At 36.8% G+C, this 20,205-nt stretch overlaps 1 protein-coding gene across 2 annotated transcripts in view; it reads left to right on the forward strand.

Annotated features, from left to right (window-relative positions):
- Positions 1 to 7: 7 nt before the first annotated feature.
- LOC100549268 (aldehyde oxidase 2-like) overlaps positions 8 to 20,205 on the forward strand; it is a 44,166-nt gene continuing 23,968 nt past the window's right edge. Inside the window, exons 1-15 of one of the 2 annotated variants that reach the window (XM_031554061.1) lie at positions 8 to 815; positions 2,566 to 2,623; positions 4,130 to 4,226; positions 5,150 to 5,258; positions 6,206 to 6,332; positions 7,266 to 7,327; positions 7,802 to 7,888; positions 9,868 to 9,948; positions 12,331 to 12,475; positions 13,733 to 13,825; positions 15,052 to 15,203; positions 16,340 to 16,433; positions 17,533 to 17,642; positions 19,481 to 19,665; positions 19,898 to 20,060. In XM_031554061.1, coding sequence (XP_031409921.1) covers positions 759 to 815; positions 2,566 to 2,623; positions 4,130 to 4,226; positions 5,150 to 5,258; positions 6,206 to 6,332; positions 7,266 to 7,327; positions 7,802 to 7,888; positions 9,868 to 9,948; positions 12,331 to 12,475; positions 13,733 to 13,825; positions 15,052 to 15,203; positions 16,340 to 16,433; positions 17,533 to 17,642; positions 19,481 to 19,665; positions 19,898 to 20,060 — 1,620 coding nt within the window. In that variant the 5' untranslated portion in view covers positions 8 to 758. 2 annotated transcript variants of the gene reach the window in all.

Below are 20,205 nucleotides of genomic sequence, written 5' to 3' on the forward strand. Positions count from 1 at the left end.
AAAAAAAGCTAGCTGTAATAAAGCATTTTGAGATTAATGACCTAGTTTACTAAATGTGAATCTAGAATAAATAGATAAGATACTAGAATACCAGATCAGGATTTGGAGTATCCTCCTCTATAAACTTAGCACATATGGTATATCATATAGGGTATGATCAACTCATAATGTCAACTGCAGCAGTCAGGCTATTGAGCTGGAGTGGCATAGAGATAATAGTAGGAAATTTTGAGGTTTATTTAGTAGAAATCCTGACTCTGTTGAAACCTGGTTACAGGGAAATGCTAGCTATAACACCTATCAGTGATATACTAAATGAGAAGCACAGGTTTTAGCTTTAGGCATTCCTACCTATTCTACAGTTCACAGCATTAAAAAGAGTCCTCAGAGTAGTTCAAACCCAGGAATCCCCTCCAACAGGTAACTTATCACTTAGGTTACAAAGTTAGAGTTAGAGGGGATCTTATTCTTTTCACATTATTGCAGCTCATCAGAGAAGAGTTATTGTGCAGAGTGCGAGTAGAAAGTCTGGTGAGCCAGCACCTTAAAATGCCTTACTTGCTGTGAAAGTGCATACCTTACACTGACTCCTCCCTGTCTAGTTGATTTGATGCTCAGTCTGAAAATAAATTTTGCAGGACACAGCAATTTTAGGTGACTTGAGTCAGAGTCATATGACCTAGGTGAGGAGTGTGTAGCATTTCATTAATTTCTCACAGTATATAAAACTTCATTTTTTCAGATATTAATGCGGCAGCATGGCTTGCCATGACAAACAACCAGATGACCTTATCTTTTTTGTGAATGGCAAGAAGGTAAGTATTTAAATGCTTTTTTTTTCCCTTTGGAAAATTGCTTTAATATTTACTATTTATTTTATACTGCAAAGGTGTTATTCTGGAGCAATATTTTATTCATAGGTAAACTTCTTGTGGATTTGATCTTCATTATAGCATCCTGTTTTCTCCTGAAGGAGCTCGTGGGCTTTTCCTGACTTTATTCTCTGTCTTTACTGTGAACTGGGTTGTTGGATTTCTTTATGGTTTCAATTCAAAACTGAAGAATTTTTGAATTGCCATTGTAAGGAAACAAATTTCAGCATTAAGTTATCTGAGAGAAGTTTCAAGATCTCTGTAACTATTTTTTTTGGCTTATATTAGCTCAGTATTTTCTGTGCGCTCATAGGCAGTCTATTTATTGCATTAGCAACTTTATGCTTCATTACCTGGAATTTTTAGAATTATAACTAGTTACTATTTACTAAAACCTTACAGTAGCATACTCCTAATGTTGATATAATTGGAGTGAACACCAGTAGTAAAAGGATTCGCTGTTTGCTAATATAATTTCAGAAATTTACAAAAGGAAGGTAAGAGGTTGCTTTTTCTGTTCTTAATGTCAAAAACTCACATTTCATTTTCTAATATATTGTCACCTTTTCTGATTTTCCAGTTTAATAAAAAGTGAGTTCCTATTAATAAAGATATCACCCAATATATATTAAAAGCTGAAATAAAAGAATTTGACTACTTTGTTGCTTTTTTTGTTGTTTGTTTCTTTTATTTTAAAGTTGCCATGTATTTTTCTCTTGTTTGGTCAATATTTTTATATTCTTGAGCAAGAGTACTGGTATAAAAATAAATAAATAAATAAATAAATAAATAATGGTTTCAGGTGGATTGTGGAAAAGTGGTTCAAATTTTTGTCTTTTTAAAAATCTGTTTGTATGTGCCAACTATGCTTACATGCATTCTTTTTTTTGGGGGGGGGGGAAAAGCTGAATTGTTGTGCTTTTTTATATTTTTATGGAAGTTTCACATATTACTTGTTGCTATTTAGCCAGTTGAAAAAGATATGATCCTAAATAGCCTATGTTGTTACCATCTCTTCATCTTAGGTGAAAATATTTTTGAAGCTCAAAAGATTTCCTATGCTGGTTGTTCCCTTCTTTGGTGAAGGTGAGAGGTTAGTGTAGTGCTTTTAGTAATTTCTGAATTCCACTGAACAGTGTTCCTGAACTAGCTAAAGCTGGTAAGCTGGAGCATGCTGCTGATATAGGAAAACTATTGAGAGAAGCCTAAAGTGAGATCTCTCTTCGTTCTGCATTGATAGATCCTAAAATATGTTTTCATGCTTTCTAGGTTAGTACTGACTTCAAGGAGGTAAAAATATGCAGCATTTTCATATGCACAAATTCATGGCTTTAAAACTAAGGGATTTCTGATTCATGCTGATATGAGTCAACAAAGGGTCTAGTAAAAAGATGGAGTCTATTGTTTTCCATCCACTGTTTACTTAGCCTCTTTTTCTTCTCACTTTCCTGAATAAACCATGATTTCTAATACTTTAAAAGGACATATTTCACTAGTACTACCTGACACATTCCTTGATATATCTGTAGATTGTGATCAAGTGTCAGGATCCTATTGCTGAATAAACAGACCTCCTTAATCCACAATCACAGCATTTCAGTGTCACAGTTAATCCTTGTGAGAAGGTTATGTCCACTCCCTGACACATAATTACTCTTTTTTTTTTTCTTTTTTTTTTCCCCCCATGATGCAGGTAATTGAGAGGCAGGCAGATCCTGAAGAATTACTCCTGTATTATCTAAGAAAGGAACGTATCCTTTTGTTTGAGCTCTGCCTTTGAATTCTGCAATTCTGTGAACTAGTATAATTGAGGATTTGTTTGACTTTTCTTTGGGAACAGAACAGTAAGAAGAAATAAGACATCTCCTGTTGCATTTGTTCTTGGCAGTGCAATCCAGTGCTTTATGTGCATTATTTGTTTGGTGACGTGTGTTTAACATCATGAATTTTGAGTGTAACTCTTCTAGGTCCTACCCAAATGCTTCTTTACAGCTTCTCAAACAACAAAAAAACTTTCAGTTCATTTGCCATTAAAATCATAACTAAAGAAATAAACACAGAACTTCTTTTATAGTAAACCACTTATTTAGGTCCCAGTCCCTTAAAGAATTCTGTATAACCATATCTTCTTACTATCTTCTTATCTTTATTTTTTGTCAGTTGGAATTTTCAGGTTCCTAAACTTGTGTCAAGGCTTTATTGACTTCAGTGACAGTTATTCTGAATAAAAAGATGCCATGCAGGTTGCATCTGTGTTTAGCATTTGAGGTCCTTCCATGGTGGAAGCAAAACAACATTAATGTAAAGAGTAAGTGGAGAAGGGCAGTAGTGGAAAATACTTTACAAGCTGTAGCTTTTTTATTAACTTGCATTGTTCAGACATGCAGTGGAATAATTAGCATCTTTTTAACAGTCAAGCACAGTATGATTACTATTATGATTACTAGTATGATTACATAATGATTACTAGTCAGAATGCATAGGAGTACAAAAATTGCACTGAGCGCAGGAACATCTGGAAACATGATGAAATTAGTTTGTAAACATGATATAGTACCAATAAGCAAAATGGATGAAAATGTACTTACCCAATAGGAAGAGTAATACGACTACCTGTCATTCTGATGAATGGAGGAATTAAGATGAAATGAGTCAGTAGATTCAATGGACTGCATGGCACCATGACAATAGAGGAGTAGACTGTGAATTGAATGAAAAAAAAAGGTGGAACTTCTATATTGCACATAATGGACAAAGTCCTTTCTTACAGAACTTAGTCTTGTGCATGGGTATTTTGCTCCATTTTGGGTACTGTACTTCTTTCATGTTCATGAAGCAGCAGTGGAGACATACTGAAATCTGAAATGGACGATACAGATAACTACGTGTAAAGCTTAAGATAGTGTTACAGATAAGGCTCATCAGAGAACCTATTGCTGTATTTCTTCAACATGTTCCAATTACAGGGTACTGATTTTCAGTTTTTTGGGGCTTCACAGGTATTGACTATCAAGAATGAAAACCTCTGTTAGAAGTTTGCCTTGCCCTCATTTCTCTCCATTCTTACCCTTCTTATCTCTTTATTTGTTTTATTTTCATCTATCTTGTACATGTTTTTGTGTGCGTCTGGAGCTATCTGGTTCAAAGATCCCTCCAGTTTTGCTCATGCAGATAAAACAAGGGAAACTCAGCAGAATGTAAAGAAAAGAGGACTTCTTCATCTTATATTTTATTTCTTTAACAGTCTCCTTTTGCAGTCCGTCTCTCAGGAACAAAGTATGGCTGTGGAGTAGGAGGCTGTGGTGCATGCACTGTGATGTTATCTACATATGACCCAGTTGCCAAGAAGATACGGTATCCTCACACTGATATTTGAGAAAATTTGTGTTCACTTGGAAATACTTGGTTTCTTTCTTTCTCATCTAGATAGATCTTGGGGAATTCTGGTACATATTTAAAAAGCTTTACCTATAGTATTTCTCCACAAAAGAGATTCCAGAGTTGGTACCACTATGATGCAATAACACTGAGATCCCAAGTCTCAAATCTTTGCCAACAACAACAAAAAAACCACAGCCAAACAAAACAAAAAACAAAAAATAACCCACCAGCACCAATAAAAAACAGAACAAAACAAACAAAAACTTCCACCCCAGCTTTCTGGAGAACTGATATTTTAAAACTGTGTTCTTTATAATCTGAGATTTCTGCAGCCTTCTTATCATCTGCTTCTCCTGACTCTTTTGTGCTTATTTGAATACGTGTCATTGTCAGTGAGTCTTTACTAGACAACACAAAGAAATGTCTTTATTAGACATCTCCCATAATCATTGCTAAAATCTCTGTGGGCTTCAGCAGTGAACACATTCTATTGTAATTGTACAGTTTTGTCTACAGCAAAGTTGGATGTTTTAATTTCTTTCTCTTCCTGGCTCTCGAAACTTACATTTAGAAATGTTGTGTCTGACTTTCTCACATCCTACTTTCCTCCTCAGGTTTTTATAAAGCATGTGTTTGTTGTTGTTGTTGTTGTTTTTAACTTAACCTTTCTCTTTTTTAATTAAGAAAGCTTATTGCTTTATGTGTAGAAAGAAATTCCACCAGTAGGAACAACGTGCATGCTCTCACAGTCCAAATGAAGGATTTTGTATTCTTGTGCATTCTTTTCTTGGTGTCTTTTTATAGTCCAGTAGCTGAAGTATATACCCTTTATTTCTTCCTCCATAACCCATATGACAAGGCTGTTTAACACCGCAATTCTCCTTTACACCTCAAAGACACCATCCCGCCAACTCCTGCCTGCTCCCCATATGCTCACTGCATGGTGCTGCCGTTACTACTGTGGAAGGGGTTGGAAGCATAAAAAAGAGGATTAATCCAATTCAGGTGAGAACACACTGAACTAGGTAGTACACACAGAAAGATAATGAGATTTTCTTGTCTTATGCCTGTAATGGAGATGGGAGTTGTGAAAAGGTACTGTGAGTTTGTACAGAATCTCTGAAAGAATTCTAGAAATTCTGAGTTTTCTCTAATCTTTTTAGATGAACAGGAGTTATTGGGAATTTGGGTAATAATTGCTATGTTGTTGTTGGTCTGATGTGGGTACAGGAAATGAAATAAGGAGCATGGAAGGAGCCATGCAAGGATTATATCACAATCTCCACAACACAGGCCTGTCCATTCCTGTCTTTTGTAGCATGGCAATTTTCAGCAAGGATTAGGAAGAACAAAGAACACTGCTCAGTTTCAGTTATTACACCAGTATGGTATCTAGCCAGCTCACTGGAAACAATATACTGCTTATGTTGCAATACGTGAGGAGTTACCCCAGGTGGCAATTAAATTGACCAGTATTCAAGTAGACACATCTTCCTCGTGTGCCAGAGATTTCCCTTGGATTAGATCAGCTCTGTACTTCCTTCAATCTACCTCATCCCTGAAAAGCATCGTCTGACCAAATTTATTTAAGAATGTTTTCTGTATTTTTTTTTCTCAGTATCATTTTCTAAGGATATTGTCTCTGGGATTGGTCTGCAATGAAGCTTTGACTGATGAGTTGTTATGTTCTGGCCTGCATGATTGTGGTGGATATTTAAACTGAAAGTCTTAGGTTCTCATTCTGATCTCATGTCAAGGAATTAAGGTCATGAGTGTCGAAGTATAATACTGCGAGACAGTATTATCTTTTAACAAGATGTTTGGTCTGAGAATTTTCTCATGAATGGTCCTGGTGGGATAGAAAAAAAAGCTGCTACTAGTCTAATATCTGTTGATGACAAATTTGAAAATGGTTATTCAGAAAGCCAATGAAGCCATATATTTTGTCCTAGGAAAGACTTGCCAAATGCCATGGCTCCCAGTGTGGCTTCTGCACCCCTGGAATGGTGATGTCCATATATGCTTTAGTAAGAAACCATGTGAAACCTTCCATGGAACAGATAATTTCTGCTCTGGATGGTATGTCTCAGATAGTAAATTTTAAAAAGTAAAATGAGACAATAAATATTAACTGGGATAGCAAGTATGATTTGACACAAAAGCAGTAGATGATGTTTCAAAGTGTGTTTTGTTCTAACTACTGTAGTCTGAAGGACATCTTAAAATTCATTGAGCCCTGACTATGTATTTCTGAAAATCATTTAGAGCAGTCTGTTTTTATAGCACTCCTACATCAGCAGCCTCAATATAGTGCAATATTATTTCAATGTTGAATCTATCTTTGATTATATATTTTTTTTGTCTTCAGTGCAAGTACTTCACCTACCAATAACATGAAATCCCTATTAAAAATTTTAACAGACAACTGCGGGGAAGATAAAAGACATGACATACAGCTGACTCTTCAAATTTACTGTAATAGATGAAGCAACTTTCTAATCCCAAGTTTGCTAATAATCCCATAGTTCCCAAAAATATTTGACCATTCCCATTAAGCAGTTTTAACTTAATGAAAGAAGCACCAGAAATTCCAGCAGAGATTTTCCTACTGCTATTAACTGTATGTGAAAATGATGATAGTGGCCAATGGCAGTAGATTTTTGATTGGATTATGAAACCCAAAGATTGTAGTGATAGTAGTAGCAATAGTAGTAGAGTAATAGTAGTATTAACTCTTGGGTGCTTTTTGTCATGTATTTTTGACATACATTTATAAAAAGTATTTCATATTATTATTTGAAATGATTTCTAAAATAAGGAATTTCAATCATATATCATAATCACTATTAAAGTAATATTTCTTATTTTTGCAGATATAATTTTTCCCATTAGGGAATTAGGGACATAATTTTCAACATTTCATATCCACAGATTTCATCTCAGACCATTCCAAATTCTGTGCTTCCAAACATTATTACAATTTCTTATGTTTCATTATGTGGTTTATTTCAGGTAATTTATGCCGTTGCACAGGATATAGGCCAATTATAGACAGCTATGCATCTTTTGCTAAGGTAGGTCAATGTTTGTGAATGTGTTTGTTATTTTGAGACCATTGGTGGGATCTGAAAAGTCTGAGGCTTCCTGAAGAACCGCCTGAATTCTAGCTTAATTTGGAAATTCTTCTTGGTTGAGCCTTTGGAAAATCTGACACTTTGTTTTCAAATGTGCTAAGTACCTACAGTTGCTGCTGACTTTAACTTTGCATGTTAAGTTCTTGCAATGAACTTAAGAATCCTTTACATCAGCTTCAGCCACTTTGATCCAGGTGCCATTGAAACAATTGTGAGCTTTTTTCCATTCTTCTTATGGGTAAAGACACTCAGGTACCCAAAAGGAACTCACTCCTAGGAGCCCCAAGATTCAAGAGATCTCCTGGACTAACTTATCGCATGAATACATAAGTCTGCTTTGGAACAGGAAAAATCAAGGAGATAAATCATGAAGTTGCTTTGTTGGTTTTATAGAATAGGATATGATTTCTTTAGGAGCAAACATGCTGCCAGCTGAGAGGAACTGGACAATGTTGCTTGGATCAAGAAGAACTTGGATGCTCATCTTCTGCAGGAGTTCGGGTAAGATACATTGAAAGGTATTTTTTGTTTGTTTGTTTGTTTGTTTTCATTATCTCCTATTTGCATTACAAAATTTGTAGAAAATGGGCTATCTTTTCTGTCCTTGAACCCAATCTGAATTTCATGCTTTGGCCGCTGGGGAATAGTAGCATAAACATATCTGCATTTCTGCGTTGTCAGAATTAAGATTACAGTGCAGAGTGGCATGACTTATTTAGTGACTTTTTTTAGTGAGTGTGGATCTCACTTTTGCACATTTAAGACTACTGAGAAGAAAACTTTTGAAGAGAGACACTCTCCCTAAAAAAGCTGGTTTAAACGTGAAGTTGGATTCCGGTAACAGAAGTTCTGCAACCATCAGCATGGCTTGTTTGTGTGTTCTTGAGACACCAACTTTGAGGAAACAAAGCTATCCCTGTGCAATATTAGTTTGTGCTTCTGAAGATTTTCATAAACCTTACTGCGTGTTAGTGGGTGCAAGAATCTTAAGGAAGATGTGTCTTTTACATTCTACTGTAATTGATATATTGGAATTGCTTGAAAACAGCAAGAAAGAAGAAAAATATATTGTTTTATTCTTACTCTGTATATGGCACACTTTAAAAATCACCCATTATTCTTCTGGTAAAAGTTCAAGGGATCAATAAAAGTACAGACAGGAACTCCAGTAGACTAAGGCAATTCTTTGTGTGCATATCAGAATATGTTGTGTTTATCCACCTGCAAGAAGAGACCACAGTGCCCAAATATAACAATTCCTTGCTTCATGATGGGAAGTTGGATTCCACAGATGTAATTATCCTGGCTGAAGAACTTTAAGGAACTCTGAAGTAACTCTCTAAAGTAAAATGTCATACATATTTTGTCAGTGAAAAACCTTAGGCAAACAGACTGTAACTGCATGTGTGTTTGTGCATCTAAATGTATTGTTTCTGCCTGTGTAAGTACTAAAATTGTTGGCCAGCTTCTGCCACAGTTGTTTGAAGCACAAATCTAGCAATGTGGTAGTTGCTGGATATAAAACAGTACTTCCTTTTTTGTCCATTACTTGGCTTTCACCGATTTTTATTCCTTTTGATTGCTTTCATTCAAATCAAATAGCTATTACTTAATTATTATGAAGGAAAATCTGGAATTTTTTGCCATTTGATCAGTGGAATCAGTCAGACTAGACTATGTCATTCAGAGGCAGGTCTTGTAGTTACTGTGATCATGATTTGTTTAGAGTGACAAGATGTAATGACTGCTTGGGGAAAGGAAAACACTAGGATATGTCAATCTCTTTCTTTCCTTGATATGCTTGAGAGCTGTTGCTTCCTAGTCTGACAAGATTTTTAATTCTGAAGATAAATCAATGAGGCAGAAAGTCCTAAACAGTGTTGGCATCAGTCTCTTTCCATGTAAATTACTAAGAGCTCAGAGAACACATAGCCTCATGAGTGGCCTCAGCAGAAAAGAGGTATCTGTATAGAAGTAGAGAAAAATCTGTTTTTTCTGATCTGCTGCCAGCAATTCAGTTAGGTAGAGAGACTTGAGCAGACAGTCAGCTCAGGGTGGACTGCTATATTGTTTGTTGTCATCTCAGACTCTCATCTCATTCAAAGTCACAGTCTGTGAAAAGAACCTAGCTATAGCATCCAGCACTGCATTCTCCCACAGTAGATATTTTACCCATTCTTGTTGTGTATTTGCTGTGACTGGTTTCAGGAAATACTGTAAGATCTTTTTCTACTCTTGGTGTAATTTAAGCAGAGGCTTGGGAATGCTTATTCTGATAGTATCCTGTCTTATAGTAGTTTGTGAATAGGTGTAACTTAACATTAAAAATCAATTTGTCTGTCTCAAATTTTTGAACAGGATTCAACCCATAAAGTGTCAAAACTCAATATCACATCAGCAAAAAATCTCATGTTTTGGCAAAGACTTTCAGCTTACTCTGAAAATATTCACTCACCATTTTTACTCCAATTTCTTTGCAGATTCGCTCAGGTCTTTGCAACCCAGCAGAATTCCTACCTGTGGATCCAACACAAGAATTTATATTTCCTCCTGAACTAATGGTAGGAAGTACTCATCTTTCATTTTTTACTTTTGTTGTAATGCAAGCATGACTGAGTTCTTGCAAATACTGTAGTCATGACGACTCTATCCTCAGATAAACAGAAAAAAAAACAAATTTTTTATCAGACATACTGAGGAATTTTTATGTGGATAATTTGTATGTCATCGTTGTTCTAAATTGCTTATATTTTCAAGAAAGAAATGGTTTGCCTCTCCATAACAAAAATGTTGTTTCCAGTGTTTTCCTGAAACATCTCCTTACTGAGAACTTTTTAATTTCAGACCTTTTTGTGATGCACAGCATTTTGTTGGAAAGTTCCCAGGTGGACTGCTCTGTCTTTTCAATCTTGTCATTCTCTGTTGGATTCAAATGACTACAGGACCCACTGTTTCCTTCCAGCTGGCAAACCGAGGCTGGACTGATGCATGAGAAAGGATGGAGAGGGAAAAGAGCGTTTATGGCAGTAGTTCCTAGAAAGTCACGGAAGGACAGATGGAAACTTGAAAGGAGAATGTTGAAAGTGCTGTGTGGTCTGTGGCAAGAGAAGAGAGTTGAGAAAATGATAGAATAGGGTGTTACCAGACCAGATCAAGCAGAGCCCAGACAGATAGGCTCAGGTTGATTATTTTTATTTAATCTTCATGTTTCAAAAGTTTCTTGTGAAATTCCTTATTTGTACTCTTGTTGCAAATATTACTGTGTACTTCTCACTGCTATTATGCAACTACCTCAGGGACTCGAAAGTTCATTTGTGTCCTGGGAAGCCAAGGCCTAATTATTTGATTTGTTACAGTGTTACAGAGTGTTACTTTATGGCAGTTAACTTTGTAAACACTTCAGTTTAAGAGTACAAGTTCTGTTTTTAACGATTGTCTCTCAGTGCTGAACTTGCATACTCAGGTATAAGCTTCTTTATGTTATCCTGAAGTGGAAGGCAAATTTACCTTTCTGCTACTTGACTTGCCATTGTCAGACTCAAGAACTTGCTATAAGAATGCAGGCATTAAATGGATATTTTGCAACTCCTGTACTTGGATTAAACATCTGTGCTAAACTGCTCTTAACTCAAAAGGCTGTTCATCAAGAAAGGAGATACTGTCATCTGTTGTACATGTTCACATTAAGCTGCCAGGAGGAGTGATCTGTCTCTTCAGGCTATGTGAGGTCTACAGCTTGACCTAGAATGACCATGCTCAGTTTGTTCAAGTTCTGTTGAAGTCTGTTGCAAGCTCTCAGCCAGTTTAAGTAGGTTGGCCATAAGCTCTATGTGATGTCAAGCCTACTTGATGAATTGGAGCCCTGGACAATCTGATCTATTGCCTGATTCAGTGGATGGTAACTCTGCCCATGGCAGGGAAGTTGAAACTAGAAAATCTGCAAGGTCCTTTTCAACCCAAACCATTCTACGATTCTATAATATGCATTAAAAGCGTGGATACTGGAAAAAGCACATAAAATACAGCTGCAAAAATGTGGAGAGCAATACTAGTGACAGATTCTTCTCTGGCAAAGGAGTGCCCAACTTCTAATTATGACTGAGTCCATATGCTCCTATTTACATGTGTTTCAGGCAAGTCTTTTACATAGAAAACCAGTTCATAATTGCAGTTGTTCTTCCATTTGCCGACTGGTCTATGTGTTCGTTATTTTGTTTGCAAAAAAGGTGTTTCTTAGTGATTCTTTTTGTATATTTTGAAGGCATGATTTCACATGGTACTTGCTGAGTATGGTAAGAGCATACATGGCATTCTCAGTGGAGTAAAGGGAATTAGCCTTGTAAGACAGGAGGTGCCTTAGGAATTCTTTAATTTAAAAATAAATTAATAAATTGCAAATACTGATCAACCAACCCAAGGAGGCTGTATTTCCAAACCAATTAGTTCTTGCAGATAAATGAAAAAGTAGCTACTTTCATTTTTAAAAATTAACAAATTCCATATCGTAGAAACTAATCAGAGTCTAGCAAGGCAAATAGGAGACATCTGGCAGATGGTGATACAGTGATTCTCCCTGACTGACAGAATATACTTCCTGTATTCTCTCACATATGCAGTGAGCTTTTGGCATCCTGATTTCCTTCAAATCAGATCACATTGCACTCTTATTTATTACATTGTATACAAAGGGAAGCTTTCAGGGCAAGATGAAAGGAAACAGAAGACTAATCTACCACTAGTCTAGTATCTCTTGCATAGTTGTCTAGTTGGTCTTCAGCAATAACATAGTTATAAAAACTCAGCATTGTACAGCACTATATAAGCACAAGATGAAGAACTCTATTTGTGTCTCATCATTTATCGTGACAGTGTCCTAAATAGTAATAGAATTGTTTATATTGACATTTCTCAAAACCAACAAATCTTTATCATTTCCACGACAGAGAATGGCTCAAGAACAGCAAAAAAAGACTCTTACTTTCTGCAGTAAGAGAACAACATGGATTTCTCCCTCTAGCCTGAAGGAGCTTCTGGAGCTGAAAGCCAAGTATCCAAAGGCACCTCTCGTTGTGGGGAACACCAGCTTAGGTATGGAATGGCAAAAGACCTTTTGACAGAGGGATTACATTATCCAGTGGGCATTTTCTTCTGAGGATCCTGAAAGCATTCTCTCACCCTAGTGACTGTGCTTCTATATTTAGGCCATGGTCATTTTCACTGATTTTTTATAGCATGTCAGAAACTAAATTAGAACTAGTACCACCGTAACTGAGCACAGGGTCTACACTAACTTCTTCTAGTAACTTCAGAGAGAAAATCGTGTGAATAAGAAAGGAATCACTGAAGTTGAAGGGTCAAACATTTCCCATCTTCATTGGCCTAAGTGTAACAAAGGAAAAGAGCACAGTAACCCCATGTGCCATGATATCTAGGCACTGGCTAGCTTCTGCATACTATAGACAGGGTTGAGAGTTTATAGGGTTGTTTTGGGTTTTTTTGTTTGTTTGTTTGCTGTTTTTTTGTTTGTTTGTTTTGTTTTGTTTTTTGAGGAAATAATCAACCAGGGGGCATTTCTCACTGTAGATAGAGACATAAGTCAATTCTCAGTTATAGTTGCACTACAAACTTAATTCTGGCATTTTTCTAATAATATACTCGCTCATCCCTCCCTCCCAGCTTCTCCCCCACCATGATGTAATACTTCACATAACACCGGAATGGTAAATCTCTTCAGTCTAAAAAAATTTAAGTTTCTTCATAATAAGAGAAAGTTCCCATTTGTTACTGGATAAGGTTCTGACAGCTCCTGCAGAGCAAATAGGACTCTATGCAAAACAAGAAGTTTACCATAGAGAGAGACCATGGGGTAATCTCGTTACTACATACATACACACACAATTTTGGGAATATACATATATATTAAAGGTGTTGCATTAGGAGAAAACAAGAGAAGCACAGAAATGATGTAGTTCATATATAAAGATAGAATTGTACACAGCTCTGAGGTGAGCGATGAAATATAATGTGATATAGGAGAGGGCCAGAGACCAGTTTAGAGGAACATGGAGCAAAAGTCAGGAAAGAGCATACTGAACTTTTGACTTCAGGCCAGCCTTCAAACTGATCTGAAAAAACTGTATGAGAAGGAGTAAGTACAATGGGGGTCAGATGAAGTGGACCAAGGAAAAACAATAAAATGTGGCATTCAAGATACTACATAATAAAATTCAGAAGGCTTTGCAACTATTTAGTTACAATGCTTTTGAGCTTTGCAGTCTCTGCATCAAAGAATATGTTTAACTTTTTAAACAGGTCTCTACTGCAGTATTGTACTTTCCCTTACAGGACTCAACAAAAATGACCATGATGCCTATCATCCAATCATTCTCCATCCTTTGAGGATTCCAGAAATGCAAGTTGTGAGTATCACAGATGATGGTAAGTCTCCAAGTTACCTCTACTAATGATACAAACAGTGATGACTAAATTGAATTTTGTATTTTGACACCAGAAGGAATAAGAACAGAACCATTGCCTCTTATTTCTGCTGAATGTTTTGGGTTTGTTTGTTGTTTTTTTTTTTGCTTTGTTTTTGTTTCCTCCCCTGTAGCAGTCATTTTACTAAGCCTTTTAGCCAATATGTCAGCTTACTTATGGTCTGGAGATGATGATGGATGGAGCAATTCATGAGACTCTTCTGCAAAAGCATATTTGTTCAAATCTCGAATTTCTGCAAACAGCAAACATAGAGGAAGGCCCTATGTCAGCCTTAGTTCTTTGTTTTGACTCATCATTTACTTTTCAGTCACAGCCATTTGTCTGATAAAGTTTGCAGAACTTTAATTAGGCCAGGGTTAGATTTTAAACATGATAAATTTCCAACCCAAAATAGCAGAATATTTCCTTTGGAGTGGTTGGGCTTGATTCTCAGCTAGTAGAAGGAATCATAGATGCACTGATGTGAAAAGAACTGAATTAAGAATCCAATGCAGTAGGCACATCATGCTACTGAATGAAGAAATTACATCTGTAGCAAAATATGAAATACAGCATCTTCTCCATGGGAAATCTTACTACGAAAATTAGAGGAATTAATCTGTTTAAATAATTGCCTCTTTATCTCCTTATGTTCCCTGCAACTAGTGAATTACAAGTACAACTCTGCACTTAAGCCCACTTCATATAATATGGCCCCATTATTAATAAAAAGCTTTTCGCAACACTTGAAGACTTCTGTGTATATCAGAGTTCAGTGAAATGTATGGTAGCGACTTCTCTGATACCAGAGGAAATGTGATGAAGTGTTTGGGGCTCACTCTTGAAGGGTTCCGATAGACTTGTCATCATTTATTCTGATTAATCAACTAATGTTTATCTGTGACATTGGGGATACAGTGCATAAAAACATGATGTACATTTATGTGTGCTAATACACAATGTAATATTTTTCAGATACACGTATAGTGGTAAAATTTTCTGAATAAGCAAACAGTATTTGAAGTTCTTGTTGCTTATAATATGAAATTTATCTTACTCTTATTTCTCTGTTTTTCTGCTGACAAAAGCTGCCTATGATAGCAAGTCTTTAGAAACCTTATCAGCTGTATAGGTATTGCATTTAGAGTGGAGTTATGATTTCACTATCTAAACTCATTTGGTTTCAGGGATAGTAATAGGAGCTGCCTGTTGCCTTGCCCAGCTCAGAGATATTCTCATGGAGACTATCCCAAAACTCCCAAATGAGAAAACAAAAATCTACCAAGCTCTCTTGCAGCAGCTGAGAACTCTAGCTGGAGAACAGATCAGGAGCATGGCGGTATGTATTCAGCTGTGACGGGAAATAAGTCAGCAATACAGACATTACGAAGATGATCAGGGGACTGGGGCACCTCTCATATGAAGACAAGCTGAGGGAGCTGGGCTTGTTCAGCCTGGAGAAAAGAAGGCTGCGGGGTGACCTCATTGCAGCTTTTCAATACCAAAAGGGAGCCTACAAACAGGAGGGCAATCAACTCTTTGAAAGGGTTGATAACTGCAGGACAAGGGGAAATGGTTTTAAGTTGAAGGAGGAGAGATTTAGATTGGATGGCAGGGGAAGTTCTTTACAGAGAGAGTGATGAGGCGCTGGAACAGGCTGCCCAGAGAGGTTGTGGATGCCCCGTCCCTGGAGGTGTTCAAGGCCAGATTGGATGAGGTCCTGGGCAGTTTGGTCTAGTATTAAATGGGGAGGTTGGTGGCCCTGTGTGTGGCAGGGGGGTTGGAGGTTCATGATCCTTGGGGTTCCTTCCAACCCTGACCATTCTGTGATTCTGTGACATATCTATATGAATGTCACTTACAAGTATATGGAGAAAAACTGGATGAATCTATGATAAGCTTCATAAAGCTAAGTATTAAATACCATCATAAAAGTTGTATGAAGTAATATGGAATAAATAGGAAGTGAGTTATCAGCAGGGTCAAATATCTTGAGCTGCAAACAGAGAAACTCTTGTTTTCCCTGCTGAGCAGAAAACAGAAAGAGACTGAACAAAGAAGAAAAGTGAAATTATTTGGGAAGGTACTTGCAGCAATTGTACTTTAGTTTGACTGTGCACACATAGCTGTTTATATGTGAGGCATCTCTGATATTTTCCCTAATTAGGGAATTCCCTTAGCTTAATACCTTGCATTTATGCCTCTAATTAAGAAAATTGGCCATCGCTTATTTTATTGGGCAAAAAAAGTAAACCTGGTCTTTTTCAACAGAGATGATGATGAGACAGAACTTTCAAAGGGAACAATAAATTAAATCACCTTGAAAATTACGAATATAGAACTTCAGTTAAGATTAAACAAAGCAAATAGAAGATATTCCAACAGGCCTGTTAAATGGATTAAACGGGTTTATGATGCAGATCCCTGTTACACGTGAAAGAACAAGCCTAAAAATAACCTAATTGTTTGTTCAAGTCTTTAGGAGGACACATTGTAAGCAGGGGATCAGCTTGGGACTTGAACCCAATCTTATCTGCTGGCAAATCTGTTCTCAGCTTGGCATCAAATGGTAAGCTTTGAACTTCCTCCCAGATATCTTTGCCGTATGGACAGAGCAGTGCAAGAGAAAATATAACTATAGGTCATTCATTTTCAAATGAAACAATACTGCACATCCCCCTAATGAATTAGATTGGTATTTTTGCTGAATGGAAGACGACATTGTCCTGGCTTTTGCCTCTTGTTATAACTATCAAGAAATGTTTACCAGCAGAAGACACTATCTATGGGATTCACAAACAAAAGGAAACATCTATTGATTTCATGAAAGAAAAACGGTCAAGTGTGACAGGTCTCTGGATGCACCGCTCCATTTATTAGACAGGTGTTTGCTTTTGTTGCTTGTGTCTTTCTTATTTTAAGAAAAACTGGTTCATTCTCATGATGTCTTAATACCTACAAACTTCTATTGAGATCACTGGTACTTGTGTGTGTGCATGTGTAAATGTTTGAATAACATTTACAGTAATCAAGCCTGAGCAAATTCTATCCTTGTCACATAAAATCTGTAGGTTCTTTAGAAAATCTTGGCAATTATTTCTAACTGTGAGCTAAACATGTGTGGAGCTCATTCTCATTGCAGTGCTATAATTATTTAATGATCTAAGAGTTTTTGAAAGAGAGCAGAAAGAGAATAGCTGTACTTAAACCCAAATTGCTGATTTTCTGATTATTATTATTACTAGCTTTTTAGGACGTCAATTTTCCAGAAAATTTTCCAGAAAAAAACATGGTATTTTTGATGGTGGACTGTAACATTCACATAGGGGAAAAAATGCACTTAAACTATATGATAAAGATTAAACTTTCCACTTGAAGGACTTTGGAAGTCTAAGGCCAGTTCCTGAGTGAAGGTAGCTGTATGCTTTAAGGCTATTGCAGCACTCTGGAGATATTATTTTCTGCTGAAAACAATGCTCACTGGAAATGTCAGCACTTTGAGCATCTTCATTTAGTATTCCCAGCTGCATGTTTGCATAATTATTTTCACTCCAAATGAAAAAATTCAACCTATATAGATGATCTGGCCAAGTGTATGCTTTTGCACAGATAAGTAAAATTTGGATGTTTTATTCTTAATCCACATTCAATAAGTTTTTCTGTGACAGGTGGCAAACGACAGATTTTTTTAAATGACCAGTTTCTTGCTGGCCATAAGCACGCAGACATAGAACCCAAGGAGGTCATTGTTTCTGTTCTTATCCCATATTCTACAAAGGTAAGATCATTGATGTTCTCTCCAAATTGCTTTTTTGTGATGTCTTTGTCTTATGGGTACATAGAACCAGATAAAAGACCAAAATCATTGTACATTTCAGTCTAGATAATGGATGATAGAAGCATCCAGTGCAGCTATTAATTAAAGCAAAATCTTAATAATAAAACCCAAACTGCTGTGAGCAATGGTGTCACCACCATGGCTTTAGGAAGCTAGCAGTGGAGGAAATGATGTCATTGTTATTGTGTTCTTAGATATCCCTCTAGTGGATGCGAGGAGAAGTATGAGACAAGCAGGAAACAGAACTGAAAGCATGTATTCTGTGATAGAAGTTAACGACAAAGTAACCACAGGAGTAGCTACCAACTCTGACATCAGAATAGTTGCCCATTGCAACACCGCATAGTAAACGCATGTGGCCTCATGTTGGAAAAGTGCTCCAGCCCTTTAGAGGCTGCCAGCTATGGCAGGTATCCCAAGGAAAAAAAAAATTCCATAAGCAGAAAACTGCAATAGGATAATCTGTGAGCAGCAACAGTGTTTGTACTGCAAAGAAACTTTGAGCCTCAGTGGTAATTAGGGAGACAAACAGGCTGGAGGAGAAAATGGAAGTGGAAAGGTTTAGTTCCCTCCACAGAGTAAAAGAGGGAAATCCCATCTGCATCTTTATATGACAAATAAAGCAGCTGTGGAGCATATTCCAGACAGTAGCACTACTGGTGTATTCAAAAGGCCACTTCAAAGAAGAGGAAAACTATCTATCAGAAGTCACATGGACAACGTGTGATATCCAGCTGCTTCAGCACACAAAATTAACACCATTTCTGTGGGGTGACTGCTTCTGACGTTTGTTTTAATGTTGAAATGTCTCTTCCACTGATTCTGCTGAGATAACAAAAATGCATATGGAAATTTTTTTTTGCAAAAACTGTCAACAGAAAGTGAAGGAACAAAGGCTGAAGGAATCTGTCTGACAGTTCTCACTCTTGTTCCCAGCAGTTCCTAGTTTTGATTTTGCATAGCTTGATTTGAATGATGCTTAAGTGAGTAAATTTAAATCCTGGTAAGGAGTTTTTCCATCTCTGATAAAACTCACTGTTGATCATACAATCCTGACTTTTACAATCGGATACGGTGAGAGAAACTAACCTGCTAACCTCTAGCAGGCTCAGTGGCTTTGAATTTGAAGGTTTTTTTCTGGCGCTAGAGAAAAAGAGCACTTTATGTTTTCTTTACAAAGGGATCAGTTCTGTGCCTGATCATGAAAGAAGCTGCTATTATGTGTTTTTTAAAAATATTTTTAGTCATTTCCAGAACTAAAAGAGATTTCTGACAACAGAAAGTGCCGTTGTTTTGAGTGCCTCCCTCTGTAAATGCCACTGTGGTAGCTAGAATAAAACATAGAATATCTGAGTATAAAATCTTCACAAAATCAGGTTATTTGGCACAGTAGGATTTCCATGTTCTGGAAAAGAAACCACTGTTTTGCAAGCTGAGATTTGATTTAAAGAACACACCATCCATACATGAAGTGGCTTATACCAGGAACAGCTTTTCCTTTACTCTGAAGTCATCAAACTACTGAAAAACTTTTGCATGTTTTCTTACTTGCAGACAATTTCAAATAATGTACCCTCTCAGTCTGTTGCCTATGATGAGCTTCGTACTTCAAAAAAAATTAAAAAATTAACTGAAACAGCAATTCCAGCAAACGTTTGTTAAAAATAATATTTTCTTTGGACAACGATAATCAAATATAAGGAGTTGTAGATTTGCTTTATCTTAACAAGACCAATTTCTACCATTTATGGCATTTCTATTGTCTTTTATTCCATTAGGATGAATTTATTTCAGCCTTCAGACAAGCTGACCGTCAGAAAAATGCTTTTTCTGTGGTGAATGCTGGATTGCGAGTCCTCTTCAGTCCAGGCACAGACACAATTGTAGATCTGAGTATTTTATATGGAGGCATTGGCTCAACCACACTCAGCGCAAGAAAGTCTTGTGAGAAGCTCATTGGAAGGTAGTGGATATCCTAATGTATTTAAGGAAAAAGCAGGAAGTATGGTGTGATGCATGGGGCCTGCTGGATTCTGTCATCATCAGCTTCTCACAGTCTCTCTTAGTAGCTCTCCCTAGTAGGCTATTATTTGATATATAACTTATGTTGTTTACTTAATACTTCCCACATACTTTGCAATAGTTTCAGCTGTCTTAATAAAGTGTATGTATATGCTAACCCATTCTTCTACCAGACAGTGGGATGATCAGATGCTGAGTGAAGCTTGCAAACTGGTGCTGGAGGAAATTTCTCTTCCTCCATCAGCTTCAGGTGGAAAAGTAGAGTATAGAAGAACTCTGCTTGTCAGCTTCTTATTCAGATTTTACCTGGAAGTGTTACATGGCTTACATCAGATGGTAAGGACTGGACAAGAACTGCATATCAGCATTAGCAGAGAGGCTGCAAGAAATTTCTGGTTTTCTAAATATTTGGGGATAGGAGAGGGGAGAGTAAAGGTGTTATGATCTATTTCAAAATATATTAGGGGAAAACCTTTTTTTT

The sequence above is a fragment of the Meleagris gallopavo genome, chromosome 7 (genome assembly GCF_000146605.3).
Source record: "Meleagris gallopavo isolate NT-WF06-2002-E0010 breed Aviagen turkey brand Nicholas breeding stock chromosome 7, Turkey_5.1, whole genome shotgun sequence".
NCBI lineage: Eukaryota > Metazoa > Chordata > Aves > Galliformes > Phasianidae > Meleagris > Meleagris gallopavo.